The 19718-nt window shown below is 32.9% G+C and overlaps 1 protein-coding gene across 7 annotated transcripts in view; it reads right to left on the bottom strand.

Moving 5' to 3' along the window:
* Positions 1 to 19718, bottom strand: part of Ralyl (RALY RNA binding protein like) — a 725971-nt gene that overhangs the window by 54150 nt on the left and 652103 nt on the right. For all 7 annotated transcript variants that reach the window (XM_063257506.1, XM_063257505.1, XM_063257504.1 and 4 more), the window contains one exon: positions 14706 to 14866. In XM_063257506.1, the coding sequence (XP_063113576.1) occupies positions 14706 to 14866 (161 nt within the window). The remainder of the gene's footprint in view (positions 1 to 14705; positions 14867 to 19718) is intronic.

Raw genomic sequence — 19718 nt, 5'->3', positions numbered from 1 at the left:
CATCATGCAGTTTTACTTAAACCCATCAAGTTTATAGAAAATCTTTCATCTTGTAACAGATTTCTATGCAGGAAAACAAAACTGTGTCTGAAAAATAATAGGATATATTTTTAAGGGTGTGGGAACACAATTCAGCATAGGAATACAGTTGACTAATTTTAATTTTTTAACTTTGATATGTTAGAAAACATAACTCAATACCCAGCCTTATATGAACTGTATTAGAAAAGAAGTGGAAATCTGAACTCACCTAATAGGAACTTGTACGCAAGGTTTAGACTCATGCCTAACACTTTAGAACTACTTTTTAAAAATTAAAGAGTTAGATTATCATAAACCTGAGTTTAATTAGTTAATATCATTCAGATTAGACACAACAAACATCTGGAGAGGTTGTTAGTTCTTTCCTAGCCCATATCAGGAAAGGCAGAAATGAATTCGTAGCTCTAAACATATTATGTGACTCCTCTCTTAGGATGGAAAATAACAAATATACATCAAGGTTCATTAGCAGCTATATAAAAAAGATTTGAGGGTTTTCCACCAATTGTGGAAGTGTGCTTATGGCATTTTAATATCTCAGCCATGTCCTTGGAAGAAGATCTGACCTTAACCAGGTCCAGTTGGCTGCATGTTTTTTCTGTCTGTATTTAGCCACTCACCATCTATAGATGGGGACTGATTTGTGCTATTACACTGGATTGTTAGATGGTTCCTACCCTTTCTAACTCTTCTCTGCTTTTATTTTCTAATTACTCCCTCTCCTGGTAACAATGTATCCCACTGTACAGAGATTACAATTAAGTCTTTGATAACTGTTTTTATTCAAAATAGTTGTGTATTTTACAACTACATATTTCTCAATTTAGATTTTACATGTCTTTGCAGGTTTGCTTTCTGAAAGCTTTCCAAAAGCAGAGATGTTCACAATTAAAGACACCCTGAGGTCCAGTGAATCTCTATTCCCATGGTACTTTTTGAAAAAATTCTTCTATTGGTACATTTTAAATATACATAATGATCACATTCCTCATAGGGAACTGGTACCTGTACATGATGTATCTTGACTTTTCCATTTTTCCATTCCCCTCCTTTCCTTACTTCCCCGTTTCCCCTCCTTGTTCACAAAGGCTTTGTTTCCTTTTTTCCTTCTGTTTTCTTTGTTTCTTTTTCCCTTCCTTCTTTCCCTTTCCCTACTTCCATGTTCTTTCAATCTGTCTGGTCTCTTGCATATGGGGTCTCAAAGAAGTATATATAAACCATAAGCCTACTACCACTGAAGATTTCCAACATATCCCCCCATCTTCTATTACACAAACCAAACCCTTTAAATGATACTTATTTTCTGTTCAAAGTATAGTTTCATGAAGCTGGATATTCTATTTTTTTCTCAAAGCAAGCCCTTCATTTGAACAAAACAGATCAGTGCTTAGTCCTGTGGTATATGGAACCAGAGAAGCTCAAGTTGATATCTATATTCCCTAGAGAGGTCATTTCTAATCACTAGGGAGGTTCAGCCAAGTTTTTGTATGTCTGTAACTTCCACCCTCTACCCTAGAGACTCATAAGAATTTATCAAATAATGAACATAAACACTTAGTGCCATTCTCAGAACATCATCAGTCTCAGGAGACAGCAGAAGCAGAAGTTACCATTATTTATTTTTTAAAATAATCTTATTGAATAAAAACACACATACTACTACTGTTTTAATTTATATATCTTGTGTTATTTATAATATTATGTGAACATGCTCACTCTAAGAAAAATTCCTCCTCTCTCTAAATGTGTCTATCAAAATCTACCCACCATTTTAGGCTTAGTTTAAGACTAGACTCTATTACAAATGTCTCTTCAACTAAGTCACTGAAGGTGCCTCTTTCTCCTGTAGTCTGTTTAATAACATCTCACATTTACTGCTTGGCATACACTATTTGCTGACTAATTTACATATTAAATTGCAAATTATTTGAATAAAGACTTCCTGATTAGGAATTCAAGAATTTCAGCAGTCACACTTTGTTATATTTTCTATGTGTTTTAATAAGACCTTCTCTTCTTTTGGAATAGTGAAGTTCCTGGTGTGTACTATGTGGCCCCGGATTTAAAGTTGGTACTCCTTTTATTAAGTGACATTAGCAAGTTTAAGATCAGATTCCTATCTAATGAAAATAGTTGTCTTCTCAGATTCATGACTAATACTTTTTTCAGATTTCTGGCAATATTACATCTTTAAAGGAATTTTGATCAGTTGTCTAAAATAGCACCTATTAATGAACTTACTCCACCACAAAACTCTAGAACCAATATACTTTTTTTTTATCGGTACCAGGGTAGAATCAATCTACTTTGTATAGGCAGAGTGGATCTAATTATGTATCTTACAGAGTTATTAATAAAAGTGTCTCAAACACAGTAAGCAGTTAAGAACTATCAGAAAATCTGATACCAGGTATACATAAATGTAGGCATGGTCACCTCACACCAGTTTCAACCACCACACACTTTATTGACATTCTGTTTATGTTCTAGGCACTAAATTCACAAGATATTCTTTTCAAGTTGACTAACAGGAGACAGATATAAAAAACAGAAGATTCAAAACTAATAATGTCATGAAACTCTATCTTTATCCAGAAACACAAACCTGACTCTGTCAGTTACCTTTCTGCATTCTTCTCAGATCGACTAGGATTTTTCCAAAATTTATAAACCTCAACTTTAAGAATATGTTTTGTAGACTACAATGCCTTTGTTTTTATAAAACATTATTGTGAATCATGAATATTTTTCTAAGATTATCCTGGATAAACTTAGTGAACTTGTTGCACAATTGTTACAGTAAAAACCATGACATAGTCAATATTAGCAGCTGGGTAAAATTAAATTTAATTACTGAGGAGCACAATTTTGCAATATAAAAATTATGAATGTTAGAAAATTGCTTTATTCTTCAGTCAGCTCCAAACTATCTTTCTTTGTACAGTCTTGTGGTGATCTTCCCAGTTATTTGAAGAGTCATTGACAACTATTTCTCACCCCTTTAGTGTGTCATATGATTTCAGATGTCCATACCTTATTTGTCTGACCTGCAATCTCATTTCTTCCAATTGGAAAATGTCACTTAATCCAACTATTCAGTGCCAAATTGCCTATACTCTGAGGTCATCCTCAACCCTCCATGATCTTCCGCAAACTGATAATTCATTCCCTCAGATTTCTTTCTGATACTCCGAGTTCTGCTGAATAGATAGGTTCTGCACATAGTTTAGAAATTTAGGGGACATGACTGGAAAGACAAAATTGCTATCTGCTGAAATATGAAGGAAAGTCTGCTACAAGTTCAGGTTGTAAGGAGAAAATCAAAAGATTTGTTAATTTTGAGATGCCTATTAATATTCAAATCAAGTAAAAATTAAGCAATTGGTCTTATAAGTATGAAGCTTATGGGAAAAGTCAGAGGTGGAAGCATAAGTTACGGTATTTCCCACTAGAAACAGCCTTGTATGTTAATATACAAGGTAAGTCTTTCTTAGCAGAAGTGTACATATACATTACAAGTATTTTATAGGACATCGATGTAGTATCATCAAAGAAGTAATGACTTCTACTTCATTTCTCTAAATACTAAATGTGGTCAACAAACACACAAATGTTTAAGTTTAAATATTTTTGTAGAAAAATTGACAATTATTCCCTTCAAAATACTCTCCCTCTTTTTGAACATTTATCCCATCATCCTTGTCATGTCCAGAAGCAGTTATATAAGTACTCTTTCATGTCTTCATTGTGTGGCTGCTTCAATGTCTCAAATTAATTCAAAACTTTTACCTTTTGTGATCATTTTTACTTTAGAAAAGAGTCCGAAGAGCCAGAAGTAGTTGCACAGAGTTGGAATAAAGTAAATAAAGTAGATGAGGATTTTATATATATATATATATATATATATATATATATATATGCACATGATTGAACTTACAACCTTGCACTTGCCAGGCAGGCACTTATGCTGCTGAGCTGAATCCACAGTTAATATTTTTATTTGACAGAAGTTATAATAAATACTTGACTAATGAGGAGAATGAGGAGTTATCATAAAATAGGGTGAATGTTTAAATTTTTAAAAATTATGGTAGAAGACGTATTGTCATTAATTTCCCTAAGAGCAATCAAAATGTTTCCATTTGCTTCAGATTTGTCCCATCATTTTTGGCAATGTATTTTTTTTACCATAATTAGCCTTATTAAAACTGTAACTCTTCACTACAACTTTCAATTATTCCTTATAAAATTCAACTCTTCAACAACTTTTCAATTAGTTATAGACAAAGGCAAACATACCATCCTAATAAAAGTATTTTGGTCTATTGAATATAACATACTCTTTTATGACTGACTATAGGGTTTGAATTTAAAATTATTAAACAAGATCAGCACAGTGATTAGTAAAAAATTATAATAAGAAATAAATTAGCTTAGGCAAGAAATGGCACTAGGGCAAGTAGGAATAGTTGCATTAAAAAGTATCTCTGTAATAGTTTTGTCAAAAAAGGATAAGTCATTTCAGACCTTCTCTCTAAAGATTTCATTGATTTAGTGATAAATGTTATTACATTCTGTTATGGTCAACATGATGAGTGTGCCTTTTGATGCAACCTGAGATATATTCTAAACAGGAAATTGGCCTGTTGGAATTTTATATAGGCCATCAACCTACCTAAAATTGGTCACATCTATGATTTTGGTTTTATATCAAATTTGAGTCAAATCTATTCAGGGACAAATGGAAAATCTCCAACAAATTACCTAGATCAGTGGATCTTAACAGATGGTGATTTTGCCCTGAGGGGAACATTGTGCAATATCATGAGACAGTTTCGTGTGACAAGACTTGGAAAGGGTGTGTCACTGCTATATAATAGACATATGTACTGTTGCACACCCTATACCAAACTGTGCAAGCATCACATAATGATCCGCTTAAGCCAAAATCTTAACCTTAGAAACTCTTGTTGTTGTGAAGTTTAAAGTCAGAGGGAAAAAGACCAACTTATCAAGCTTTCTGTCTTCCCTTGAGATGTCCTTTCTTTATTTCTAGCCTGCAGGAAGGCCTTTGCTAGATACTGAGAAGATGCCAGAGCCACATTCAGTACTTTCTAGCTTCCAGAGTCATGAACTGAACAAATCTTTATTATATATAAATTACAGAGTCTATGATAAATTGTAGTAACAGAAAATGGACTAAAACAATGATCTAGATAATTATGTATTTTCTCTCACCAAAATTATGCTTTATATCAATTCTTTAGAAAATTTACAAATGTTTGTAAACATATGAATTTAAAATTATATTTGTTATTCTTTATTTTATTCTTTTAATATATTTTTAAAATAAAATAATTTTGCACGGAGGTCAGTTTATTAATCACTTTTATATACAATGCTTCATCAGTAAAGATGATTTACATGACTATCTTAGGGTCAGACAATGTATACATGTTTATTATTCCTTGGAACCCCAGTTGATATAACTATGTAATTGTCAGTTATGGGGCTTAACTTTATTATAAGTGAAGGAATTATAATATTTAATTATGTCACATTCAGAATAAAATAAGAACTACTGATTTATATAATATAGATTTATGGAAATCTTTATCATTTTGATTCTTCTTCTTTGGCATCTGTCTGGCCTTTTCCTCTTATTCACACATTTCAAAGAAATTTAATATGCAGAAGATAATTTTCCAGTCTTGAAAACAGTTTTGAATGCCAAACTTTAAAGGATTTTTAAAAATAAACTAGAACATTGACTATTTATCTTCTAATGTAATTTCCTTGAGTAATTACGTATTTGCATATAGTATTCAGGACATCTATATCTCTATCTCTCCATACTCAATCTATCTGTATTGGATGAAAAAATGTAATACAGAATGAGCATAATTTATTTAAAAACTATTAATTATTTGCCTACTCTGTGCATACATTCATCTAACATTTCCTAGGAGTTGCATATTTATAACTTCACTTAATTATTATGGTGATTATATAAAACATATATTATTAAAGTTGCTTCATGGGTGAAGACTGCACATTAGATAAATAATGTGTTTAAGATTGCTTAGCAAAAAGGTAACAAATCGAGTTTAGAGAAGGCTCCCTGTTTTTTTGTGTGTAGCTCACTTCCCACCTCTGAGCCATGAGCTTCTCATTGCTCATAGTGTGCTGCCTTCCGGGCCCCATGGAGTTCAATGCAGAAAAAATGTGTAATATATTTATTATGATACACAGAAGCAAAACATCAAATAGTGAAGTTATAAGTGAAAATATATCACTTGATATTGAAGTGATCTTCTATTTTTTGTTCTTCTCTTCAGATTTTAAAGATTTTAAAGATTCTTCCTAAAGAATCATATCTAATTTGTCCATGGAACATTGGCTACTCAGGGGTCATATTTGCTTCATTTATGGAAAATTAGCACCTGCCATGTGTATGTCCTGATTAATGAAAGTTTTGCCAACTAGATGGGTAGGAAAAAAAATCAAGTTGTTTTTGATGGAATATGATAACTGATTGTGAAAATAGCCTTATAAAATCGAGTCTTTGAGCTATGACTAAAAAAGACTTTGCGTTTTGATAAGCCAAAAAGGTTAAGTAAAGGTAGTTGAAAATTTTATTACATAACTTGCAAACACACATGAAACCCTAATTTCTTTTAAATCTTAGAGCGTGGGCCAGAATTTGTCCCCTTGTGTCACAGAATGACTCAACATATTCTGTATTTATTTTGCTGTAAGCTGTAACGTTTCCGAAGATAAGGTCATATCTAACTACAAAATGTATGAAAAACAAAAAGTAAAATGCAAAATTAAATAGTGATAACACATTCTGCAAATGTTAAAGGGTATGCTCTGTTTAAAGCATAATTACTTTGAATATATTAAGTGACTTATGAAGGGAAGCTGAGCACATCAGGCATGCTTATAACCCAACTACTCAGGGGGCTGAGATATGAGGACAGAAAGATTGAGGTCATCACGGATCTCAAAAGAAAAATAAAAAGAGTGGGAATATAGCTCAGTGGTAGAGGGCCACTGAGCTTCTGAGCCACTGGGTTCAATTCCCAGAAATACACACACACACACACACACACACACACACACACACACACACAAGCTAAGAGATCAGATGTGCATAAAAATAACTGCAACGTGAAATAGAAGAGCTTAAGGTCTGTATAATGAAGATGCATAACTGGCTTAGGGATGGAAGACACTGTTGCCTTTACAGTACAGAGGAGTGTGAATTTGGTGATACCAGGATAATACTACTAGCGTTGTATCCTGAAACACGGAAATTTTTTCCATACTGGTGTAAAGCCCAGGACCTTCACACTGAAATATATTTTTAGTTTTATTTATTTATATGCTTTGACACAGTATCTGGGAAAATTGCTAATTTTCCAAACTGTGCTTGAACCTGTGAACCTTTTAGCTCAACCTCCCACAGTTCTGGGATTAGAGGTGTATGCTACAATGCCATGCTGAGAAAATTATTAATGATTTTGATTTTGTTACACAGGATAAATCAGATGACAAAGTATCACTTAAGACAAAGGAAAGGATTTCAGGTAGAGGAATATGAACAGAAATTTTAATACCTTAAACTATGCATTTAACTGAGTTATTTGAATAGTGTGGAGTGGGATTAGGAATTGAAGTACTAGGTCAGATACTTCTTGAGAAGTACACAGAAGAACTTGTATTTTTATTTGTGACCAGCAGAAATTTTGAATTTTGAGTGAGAAATTGACAAAGCACTTGGTTTGGAATAGTCTGGCAGCTCGACATAGCATTAATCAGATTAAAGAGGACGATAAAGTCAAAAAAGCCAGTTAAGAAGTTATGAGAATGGGTGACTCTTTTTATTAAGACTTGATATAGCAAATAAGCAGAAGAAGAGGCAGAGGTAAGCAATATTATTAAGTTTTATCAATAGCACTTATAATCACATGCTGTTGTCATTCCACATTGCAAAGATTCGATGCTTTGTGAATTGTCAGCAAAAACAAGTGTAAATACTACAGTAAAAGTGAGACAAAATATTAGTTTTTGCAAAACATATTGATTGAATGATTCCAAACCAAATTTGTTTATATTATTGAACCACATTAGATTTAATGAAGAAAACTCTATACACACATTTACATGTAATTGTTTTAACTGCACTTTGTTCTGTCTAGGTAATCATAAGGAGTTTATTATGTTTTATACAATGTACTAACCAGTCAGTGCTCAGAGAGACTCATCAATATGTACTGTATTTACCAGTATGAACCAAATGATCTACTGCATCCTTCTTCAATTCATTATTCAGTTAAATCATACCCAAGAAATTAGCTTTTAAAATGGAGCTGAAGGACACATATGTACTGTATATAACTTCCAGTTACGTATTTTATGATGTCCACCTTGAAAATTCACATTGAGGTTCTAAATCTCAGTACTTTAGAATGTGATTATATTGAGATATAGGAGCTTGTAAGAGGTAATTAAGTTGGTGTTGCAATAAGGAGAAGAAATGTGGACAAAATATACGCAAAGGAAAATGACGAGAAGACAGAGAGAGATGGCCATCTATAAAAAGATAAAAGACAGACACAGATTCTTTGTCTTACAACCCTGGGAACCCTTCTGAAATTCTGATCTCCAATTTGCATCCTTCAGAGCTGTGAGACAATGCCTTTTTGTTGTGTAAGCCATTCTGGCTGTGGCATTTTGTTACAGCAGTTCTAGCACACTAACAATATATTTATCATATACATTTCCTAAAATCTCTTTGATTATTTAGAACTTTGCTGAGAGCCTCTTCCATTGAATGAAGTCTAAAGTTTTCAATATTCTTCATAATTTTTCATCACAGTTATGTTATCAATTTTACATTTTATTTTGCTTAATCATAGATTTTTCATGACATTCTTAGCATTAAATCTTTGCTTCAGATATTCATTATAAAATGGTTATCAGTATTCTTCCCATTCTGGTTTGTGGGCTATTAAGAGTTTCAAAATACCGTATACTAAGAGCTTTGTATGTGTGAGCTTATTTAATCCTTACCAACAATGCCATGGAGAAGGTAGTAAGACAATCATTCCAGTTTTAGAGATGAGGCCATTATGACACAGTCAGTATAGTTCCATAACACAGCTAAGAAATGGCAGCGTCATCTATTGGATTTCAGGTAGATATTCACATTTTATCTTCTGAGCTGCTGTGCTTCGGTGTAATGACAACATCAAAGGTAACCCCATCTTGCATGACTATGTATCCAAGAACTTTATATACGTTAATTAGTAATTTAATTCTTACAACTACTGGATGCACAAAATATTGTGTCTATTTTCTAGATAGGAAATGGAGAGATATATAAGAATTCACTATCTTTCCAAGGCCACAGTAGAGTATACTCTATTCTTCCCAAAACCAAACCTCTATTCTTCCCTCAGATGACATCTCCAGGAAAGGAGAACCTCTTTGCTTTTATGTTTCCAAATTAATTTGCTTTTCTAAATTCAATCAAAATTCCCTAACAGGCCTTCTCTAGCCTCTTTGGTCAACAATCTTTTTTTCCTTATGACCTTAAGAGCAAAACACTTACAAATACCTTATCCAAGACAATAGATGGATGGGAATGTTTAATGACACTTTGTCAGCTATTAACATATTTCTTCAATTGCTGCTTTATCCCTATATTTCAATTACATGCTTTTGGCAGGCATGATTTAGTGCAGTACCCAATGGTGGGGATAATTTGCCAAAAGCTATTTCTTAAGTGGAATTGAGGTATCTTTAGTTTTTAGTTAGCTGCTTCTGGGCTTTTATATCAGTCCGTTATATATTTTGTCATTAAAAGTGCATTGAGAAGTTCAAACTTCCTAGAATCTTTCGTGTTACACATTATAATTTAAATTAGTTATGTAGAGAAACCTTTTATAGGCATTTTGGAAGAAATAAGTTTTTCCTCTAAGATACTGCAGCTGAACCTCACAGATACTCGTCCTCTTTTGTAAATGCTCACTGCAACATCACATCTTCCTTATTTTATGACTCTGTGAGGAAGAACAGGACAAGTTGATTTTGGTTTTAGTTTCAGTTGATTTGAAGAGAGACTGAAATACTGGTAGTAGTGTAAAATTTTTTAAAAAGGAGTAACCCATTTTAAATGGTTATCTGTATTCACCTTTGCCAGCCATGCAATGAACATATTTTTCTTTTGTGGCTTTCTCATTAGTAGAATTAAGTTGTATTAAAACTTTGAAATAAAAAAAATGACAATTTTTTTTTTATTGGTACCAGGGATCGAACTCACGACTGCCTGCTTGCAAGGCAGGCGCTTATGCTGCTGAGCTAAATCCCCAGCCCCCCAAAGTGACAAATTTTTTAAGTTATAACATTAATTTTCTCTTTTGAACTTCTACATCATTAAACAATGGGAAATGACTTTTAGTAAAGCAGAAAGATATAGCACTCATTCAGATTATGCCAATGTTAGTGTACTTCACACTTCACTCAAAATTTTTATTTGTGACTTGAATTTGAAAATTACTGTTACCCAGGGAACTAGGCTGATTATAGAACTACTATCAAATGAATAATTATATGTATCTATATTTTATGCATATAAGTATATGTAGTATTATTTTTCATATGTTCCTAGAGAGAATATGCAATCATGATTCTAGTAAAAAGTGCCAGTCAACGCATCTCTGGTTTATATTTAGTAGTTCAATTTTCAGATTTAACCTCTTGTCAAGAATGTCACATCTGCCACATAATACTAGACAGAGACTGCCAAATTTACTTTATGTATGACTTACCACTAGGCTTTTAAGAACAGATTCTTATATGGAGTTCAATGATAAATTGTAAAGCTCATTTGAATTATATCCCCAAGTGGCTGGCTTTGGTAATTTGCCTTTTCATACAAATGATTTTATTATTTATTTCTTTTAATGTAAGAAAACATTTTTTAAATACTTAGTAATTTTTGAGGGATAGGAACTTGACTGTACTTCATTTCTAAGTGATCCCTGCTCAAAGATAATTATATTAAATTATAGAATGAAATAAAATAAATTCTCACTGACATAGAAACTATAAGATTATCAACCTATTACTATGATCCTGTGTTCTTTGATTAAAGGCATATACACAGGATTACACTATTTTTACGTAGGGTGCACAGAGAGGGCGTAATGCCATAGTACTTGGAAAAGAGTATTCCTCTACTAGAAACTGAGAAAGTGTATTACTGATCCATCCCTAGGTTGTTTGAGGCAGAGCAAGTCAGTGATTTCCCTGGAGTAAAAAAAGAATAGCTAGTACCTAGCAATACGTAATCCTTAAAGTCTGAGAGTTCTATTGACTCTAGAGTGGTTTATAGAGGGTAAATACACTTAGTGGATAGTACATCTTAGTTTACAACTGAGGAAGAAAACAGGCCTTCTCACATGTCAAAGAGATGTCCCAGAGAGCTGTCAGCAAAAATATCACATTGGGTTTTAGTCCTTCACTGCCTGTGAGACCAAAACAGTTTGATGCATAAAGAATTTGCGGTGTTCCAGAAAAAATGTAAGAATGAACACAGCACAATTTATTTGTTCATAGGTGAAAGTGGAGACAAGCAAGTAGAATAGATAGATGCCATAGAACTAAAACTAATATTAGAAAATGGTAATACAAATGCCTTACTCAGAATCAGTGACACATGAAACAAAGATGCAAGGAATATAGTTGAAAATATTAGTTAAGCATGCATGCAAAAAAGTTAAATTCCAATATAAAAAAGAAAAACTTTTTAATTGTTCCTTCAAACCAAACCAAAAAAAAAAAAAAAATACTGTTTCCAGTAAATATGCAGGAATAAAGTAACAACGTATTAATTTGGAATAAATTCTCTCAAATTAGGCTTAACTTCAAGTGAGTGTGAAGCTGACCTACTGGAAAATCGATTTTTGCAGATATATAAAAAAATAAAGACAGGTCACTAGGCTGAGCCCTAATTTGATATAACTAGCGTCCTTTCAAGGAAAAGACACAGATGCAAAAATGAAAGAGGGAGTATCATGTGACCATGGAGCCTAGGCTAGTGTAATTCCTTCTCAGGCCAAGCAATGCTAATGACTGCCAACCTCTAAATTTCTATTTTATCAAGTTACTCATTTTAGGATAGTTTTTTAAATATCATCTCTAGGAAAGTAATACAGAAATAAAAGACTGAAAACAAATGAATGTGTAGAGAAAATGCATACCAAAACAGAGCCCTATGGGAAGGATCAAGCTATCAAAGTAAAATTCAAGGTCAAAAATAGTAAATGGGATACTATGCAGCTGAAAGTTATAATTCTCCAGTAAGTCACAGAGAACCCATTGAAAACTATGAGGAAAAAATGGATTAATATATAAAGTACTTGAAACAACAGCTGTCATAAACACTGTAGGGCATTAGCTATTATTTTTTTCTATTTTGTTATTAGAAGCAATAATATAAAAACCAACCAAGGAATGGTCATATCAAAAACATCATTTAAAGAAAAAATAATTTCATATAATCACTCTCGCGTTGCAAATTTCAATTTCAGAATTCGACATATAAATCTGCCACCCAAAACCCAAGTCTAAAGAGGATTTGGATAACACAGTCAACACACTCCACACTCAGTTCTGTACTTAAAAGCACAAAATATATTCTGCTTGTCTGTGCATTCAGAAATTTTGATTATTACAGAACCAAAAGAAATTCTTAATTAGATCCTCAAAGGGGTTTTCATAGTTCTCAGTCTCTCTTAATGATATAAACAGAAACAAAAAAATTTAAAAGGGTGAAGCAATTTAACCATTTGGATATTAATGTATTTATTTAAAAATAACCAGCTACAAATCTTTCACAGCAACTGCATGCTTGAGTCCCATATGGTTACAGCTGCTAGGAATGGCCACAGTATATTCCTAGTCAGTGGCTCTAACCTCACAGGTGTTACCATGTACTTAGGGAACATTTAAAAATATAATAGGAGGTTTATACTTATAAACACCTAGAATTCTCCAGTTATTTAAGGGGTCAGGGAAATTAAAAGCTCTACAAAACGAAGGACTCTCACAAGGTAAAAGTGTCCTGCAAAAATACTGATAATGCTTCCACTGTTAAACATTGTTTTAAAATTGATCATGGAGCAAGGAATGCACAATGCTTCATATAATTCTATTTGAAATTAAGCTAATATCACTAATGGTAAAAATATTTTCTATAAACCTAGCAGACAATTCAGTGTTCAATTTTCCACAGTTAGAATCAAGTTCAAGAAATTTCTCTGCTCTTAATAATCTGAAAGCATATTACAATATTTAGTGACTGCAGCAGAAACTAATTTTCTCTTATTACTGAGACTGAAAAAGAAATTCATATTTATCTATCTCCAGAAAAGATTAGATAAATAAGTACATAGAGAAATGAATATTTAGTTTGCTGTTGAGGTTGTATTAGCTAAATTGAATTCTCAGCACAGAAAATGTTAGTTTCTGGAAGCATCAGTACTTTATTGCCTCCTAAATATTTTTTATCCATCTTATGCAAAAACAAAATAATGATTACTTGGCCATGTTAAGGAAAAAAATTACTGATCGCAGATAGCCCAGGGACATGAGAATTAAGAGGCATGTTTCTAGCTCTGACTCTACCATTTACTAGCTCCATGACCTTCTGTCTTTGCTCATGAAACAAAAGGCAGTGGAAGTATTCAATGTTCTTGCTTCAAAGGGTAGGAATGCAGATTACATATGAAATTTCCACATTGCCTCCCAAGCCATACTGGACCTTGCCCTCTTATTTTTCTCTAGTCACATTTCCCCTTCCTTTCTCTGCTACACTCCCACTGGATTTTTTGTGTTCTTGTTGTTTCTTGATTAAGGTTACTGACCATTCCTACTTATCAGAAAACTCTTTCCTGCAGTTTCAGAATCACCCTTCTTCTCCCTTGATTCCTTTAGTTTTCCGATCAGATGTCACCTACAATAGAAATACAGCACTACAAATTCCTTTACATCATTTTCTTTTACACGTCAGCAATACATTGGCATATTGTGTATTTCTACTGTTCTAGAATACAATCTTTCAAGGAATTCAGGAAATTTTATTCTTTTTTAAGGATAATATTCCAATAACAAATTAAGAATTTTTCCAAATCAGTTCTAATCTAGTTTGCCGATCTTTGTTATCCCAAAGCTCAAAACAAAGTTTCTCTGAAAAGACATTTGTCCATGTCTTTTTTTAAATGAAATTGTTTCCTCATTAAAAGCAACATACTCGGGTTGCGGATTTAGCTCAGAGGTATAAGTGCCCGTTTTGCAAGCTTGCGGTCATCAGTTTGATCTCTGGTACAAAAAAAAAAAAAAAATCCTTTTTAAAACTTTACTATATCACAGGCGATTTGATGTGAAAAACACTTTTCAAATCGGTTCTGGGATTTTTTTCAGTCATGGTTGTGTGTATGTTCAATCTACTGCACTGCAGTGTGATAGGAAACATATTTTCGTGTCTAATTTATGTTTCTCTAATGATTCCAGTTAATTTATCGACAACAGGCATTTGCAAGAACATGGTCATCATTATTTTTCTTTAAATAGAAAGAAAGAACATTACTTACATTTAGAGCCTGATGAAGATGACCCACTCACGGATCTTGATCCCCCTTTCATGGAAAAGACTCCTTTTCCCCTGCGAGTCGTCGTGACGGCTACCCGGGGACGCTTCAGTGGGATGACCGCACGGGGAGGTGGAGGCACGCGCCCGTGGTAATCAAACAACCTTCATAAAATACAAAGGCAGCGTTGGTTTGACAGGTAAATATTCTGGTCAATGTGTGAAATGATTAACAAAATGCCCTGGCAAGAATTTACAGTAAATATTCTTTTGCTATTGTTGGATAGAAACTATTTTGGCATATTGATTATCAGTACAAAACAGGATGTAAATATAATCTACACTTTTTGTGCATTGGGATATGATCCTCACTATAGACTCATTTGTAAGGTAGAAAAGGACAAGGGGCTTAGTTCCAGCATCAACTTGCAATTTATTGAAGTTATGCTGATCTTTGTCCCCAAATATATTTCTTTGCCTGGATAAACAGATTTATCCTTCCTGGAATAAAAAAAAAAAAAAATTCCCCTTATGTATCGTATATTTTTTAGCACAATAACTTGGCAAAGAAATCATCTAGAACCAGAAACACAATAAAGAAAATGATTCTCTGATCAGAAAGCAGAGCACAGAGGGAGGAAAATAAGCATTCAAAAAACCAAACAAGAAGGAAATAAAATTAGTTTGAAGAAAATAACTATAAGAGACAAATTAATATGATGTCCCTCCTCTCTAAAGACATTTAAAGTAATTAAAGTCTCCTCTGACTTAGAAAAAGGCACACTAGATTTGAATAAAATGGCACTAGCAGGAGGACACATTTTGTTGACCGTAGCTTGGAGGGAAATATTTATCAGGATACATTCATTTGATTTTTTTCTGACCATTTCTCAGCTTGTTCAAACTAAAACAACAGGTGATAGTAGTGTTAGCTTTGGAAATGTTTCTAAACAAAAAGAATAGCAATAAATCTACTTTTTCTAAAAAGTGGGAAAAATGATATTCATTGCAAGCATTAAAGAATGAAACTATTAGATTGTTGATTCATTTATAGAAATAGGTAATTCATAAATTCGAAAACTTTATACTGACACTCATACACAACATATTTTTATATGACAGCATATTTGAGCAGCGTGATAGGTCAGAGAAAAAAAAGCTTGGTATACATCTACTCATGTATTCACAAATCTCTATAACCGTGAACAAAGTGTATAATTGTCATCCACTGCAAAGAAAACAGTATTACTGACTTATAATTATGATTGTTACATATTTTATTGATACCATTATATGAATTCAAGTCTTATAATTGATTTAAAGCAGTCAAATAAAATAATTCAATATGAAAGTCAAAACTGAAAAATTGAGAAGAGAAAGAAAATAATTTTAAAATTCTCTGAAAGGTTATTTTATTAAAGTTTTTACTTGCACATCTGAAAAATGTGATAATCTCTTTTTGAAAAACAACAGAAAAATCATACAAGTTAAGGTAGACTGATTTTCAAATATTTGAAAATATTTAAAACTATTGCACTATTGGGAAGGAGGAATGTTTAAAACAATTTTAAAGCATCGATCTTTAGTACTAGAAATATCTCTTACAATTGAGATATAAAGTGTCCAAAATGAATTTAGAAATTTGCTGGGGAGAAAATTGGGAGATGTCTGGCAAGGAAAAGTAGCAAAATGAGACAGGGTTCAAGAGAGGTGGCATCCTCTGTGAAAAGTAAAGTGCATTAGAGCCCAAGAGCTTTGCAAAGAGCAGGTCATGGGTATCAACACATTATAGTTTACTTCAAAGTGTTCAGCAGGCAAAGGCTGAAAGGATGAATATCTTCCATATCACCAGGGACTTGAAAATCAAAAGGGTCAAGGAAAACTGCCCTTCATTTCAATCACAAAACAAGGTCTACATTAGTTATTTATAAGTTGAATTCACAGAGCTATTTAAGGCACTGAAGCAAAATATGATGGCATTTTGCATGAGCTACAATACCCAAAACTATTGAGGGAAAAAAATATGGCAGTTGACTCATCTCTCCCAGCCTAGAACTTGTGCCTTCTAATGAAAGATAAGCTCTCTGGGGACCATTTTCCTAAGCCATGCATATCCAATTTAACAGGTTCATTAAATAAGCTAATTTATAAATTGAATGAAGAAAATCTTTAAAGTATATCAAGAATGCTACAATGGGAATCCAGACCAAATAAAGTCATCTTGTTTATCGTTACTTCAATTAGAAAGCACTTCAGTAACATTTGATAAGGGGCTGAAATCCCTGTCATTTTTATTGCATTCCTCAGACAGAGGTCCCTGTTAATATATCTATTGCATTCCCCAGCCTCAGATTCCAAAGTTTCCTGAGCTAACCTACTCTGGTCTTAGGTTGAGAAAAGAGATCTGTACTTAATGTATTTGTGATAATACTTCTAGTAGGTGAAATATATTTTAGTAATATACCTCATAAGTGCTATGTCTTTTGGAGAAAATTCCTAGAGAGCAACCCTTGTCCTTTGAATATTTTGGAAAGTTGCTTTAATGGGAAATGACTTTTTTTACTAAGGAATCAGTCAATATTTTAACAATTTCATTTGCCTCTCTGATCAGAATGTAGGCAAACACCAAAATGTTGTTTTTTTAATATAGCCTGTAATTTACGAAACAAAACTAAGGAAAAATATGGGAATTTCAAGCAAGAGCCTGTTTTATAAATTTACAAGGTATCTTTTTGTTTGAATTCAATAGTGTCTGAGATATATAATTGTATTATTTAGCAAAAGCTAAAAACTAGTAATATTAATTTTTATATTAATTTACTTGGTAAAAAACATAACACTAGTAGAAAGTATAAGGATATTAGATTTCATACATGATTCTCAAAAAGAGGGATTTTACGGTGCATGCCTGTAATCTCAGGATTTGGGGCCTGCGGCAAGAGAATCAAAAGTTTAGTGCCAGCCTGGGCTACATTGTGCATGTAAAGCCAGTTTTGAATATGTAGTGAGACTCTGTCTCAAAAAAAAAAAAAAAAAAAAAAGCACATTTTTGGAAGTCAATCTGCTAGCATATTAACACAGAAAATCAGTAAAATTTTGAGTGCTTTTTAAATTAAAGAATTTTCTATTACTATACTTTAACAATAATAATGTTTTGGAAGGAATACAAGAAAACAAAAAAAATCTTTTATTCTACAACAGCTAATTATCATCCTCTAATTATTGAAAGACATATTCCTATGTTATGCCTAGTTTCTTTTGGTTTATATTGAAATTTACATCTTTTGACTTCAAATCATTTTCTTTTTGAACTGTACAATACTACTATTTCTAACTCAACTTTTTTTTTTTTTTTTTTTGATACTGGAAATTTCTCTCAAATGCACCCTGCTATGAGACATACCTCCAGTCCTTTTTCTCAATCGTTTAAAAGGGATACCATTCTACTAGATAACAATTTAAATTTGTGTAATGAAATAGATATTGTTTCTTCTGTTTTTCAGTTTCATAAATACATACTGTGCTCTATATAATTAATGGTCTGAGAAAACTGGGAACTAGAGATTTTCCATTAATTGTAATACTAATAGTTTTCCTTGATTAATTAATACAAAGTCAAATTGTTTCCACAATTGAACAGTTCCTGTTTCTGAATCACTTAAAATGTATGTAAGTTTTCTATATGATAAATCACTTTTGGTTCCTTTTGTTTATTAAAAAATTCACTCCTCACTGGAGATTACAATCTTCAATACTCTTTCTGGTCCTACTGAAAGAAAGGATGGATTTAAATTTCTACTATTTCAGAAACTGAAAGCATTCTCTGTGAGTATTCATTATAATTTGGGTTTACATATTCTTCCACTTGGAAGCATTAAAACTATGCCTTGTTTTAATAACATGTAGTGTTCTCTACTTAGTCATACTGGAGTCTTTTAGAGAAAATACTACTGAAATCTATACATTATTGCACAATGTTTCATACAATGTAGAAAGATAAAAATTTTGAATAATCAGTGGAACATACTATTTAGTAATACTTCACAATGCCTGAAACCATGAATGGACACAAGAAATTATAAGATGGAAGTTGTTGATATGGGGTTTTCTATGGTAAAACTATGGAAATGTTGAAAACTTTCAATTAAATCAAAATCCTCAGCTAGCAGAAGACTAACAATATGATATGGTAGCAAGTCAGTCATTAAAATATTGTTTCTCAGCTCATGCTTATCCACGGCTGGGCTTGGAGTTCTGCAAGCCACATTTTGCAGGATGGGGAGCTGGCTCCTTGTTCTCTCTGCTCAATCAATAAAGGACTTGAGAAAGGGGACTGTACTGCTAGGGCAACATAAAGAACTTACTTCATTTTTTTTTTTTCAGCTTTCTGCTCTTCTCAGCATTGGCCAACCTCATTTCTTCACACAGGCAACAGCAGAATCTAGTTTGAGTAATTCTGTAACACATAGACTCTCCAAGACATCTACAGGAGTAGCCTGTGGCTGCTCCTCAGAGGTTTGATGCTACCTCCACTCAGGTACAGCTGCATCAATACCACTCTATCTCTTATTCAAAATTTTAGCTCTACAAAGCCCTTTTTGTGCAGGGTCATTTATTTTTCTTTTTGATAGCAGAAATCAAACTCAAGACCTCGCACTTGCCAGGCATGTGCTTATGCCACTGAGCTTCATCCCAGCCTTTGTGTACTGTCTTAAAAATACATAAAATGTATGTTTCCCAGTCAGTTCTGGGACTCCAAGCATCAAGCAATCCTCCTGTTTTCCTTGTCCATTAACAGGGACAACAGGTCACCTCTCTGGTCTTGCAATAGAATTTGTAATCCCAAACTCTTCTTTTGTTTTCCCAGTCCTAGAGGTGTCAACTGCTTCTTACAGTTGCTAATTCCACAATAAGGAGATTTTTTTTTTTGTCTTTTTCAGTTTCTTAATGACAGTAAGTTTTATATACAGTTATCCTTGCTAAGCATAACTAGTGTAATTTCTGTTTTCCTGACCTG

Source organism: Cavia porcellus, unplaced genomic scaffold (genome assembly GCF_034190915.1).
Source record: "Cavia porcellus strain 051 isolate PalLab524CR breed Dunkin Hartley unplaced genomic scaffold, mCavPor4.1 scaffold_10, whole genome shotgun sequence".
Classification (NCBI taxonomy): Eukaryota; Metazoa; Chordata; class Mammalia; order Rodentia; family Caviidae; genus Cavia; species Cavia porcellus.
Note: the sequence above shows the minus strand (reverse complement) of the source record. Positions and strands in the feature narration are given on the sequence as shown.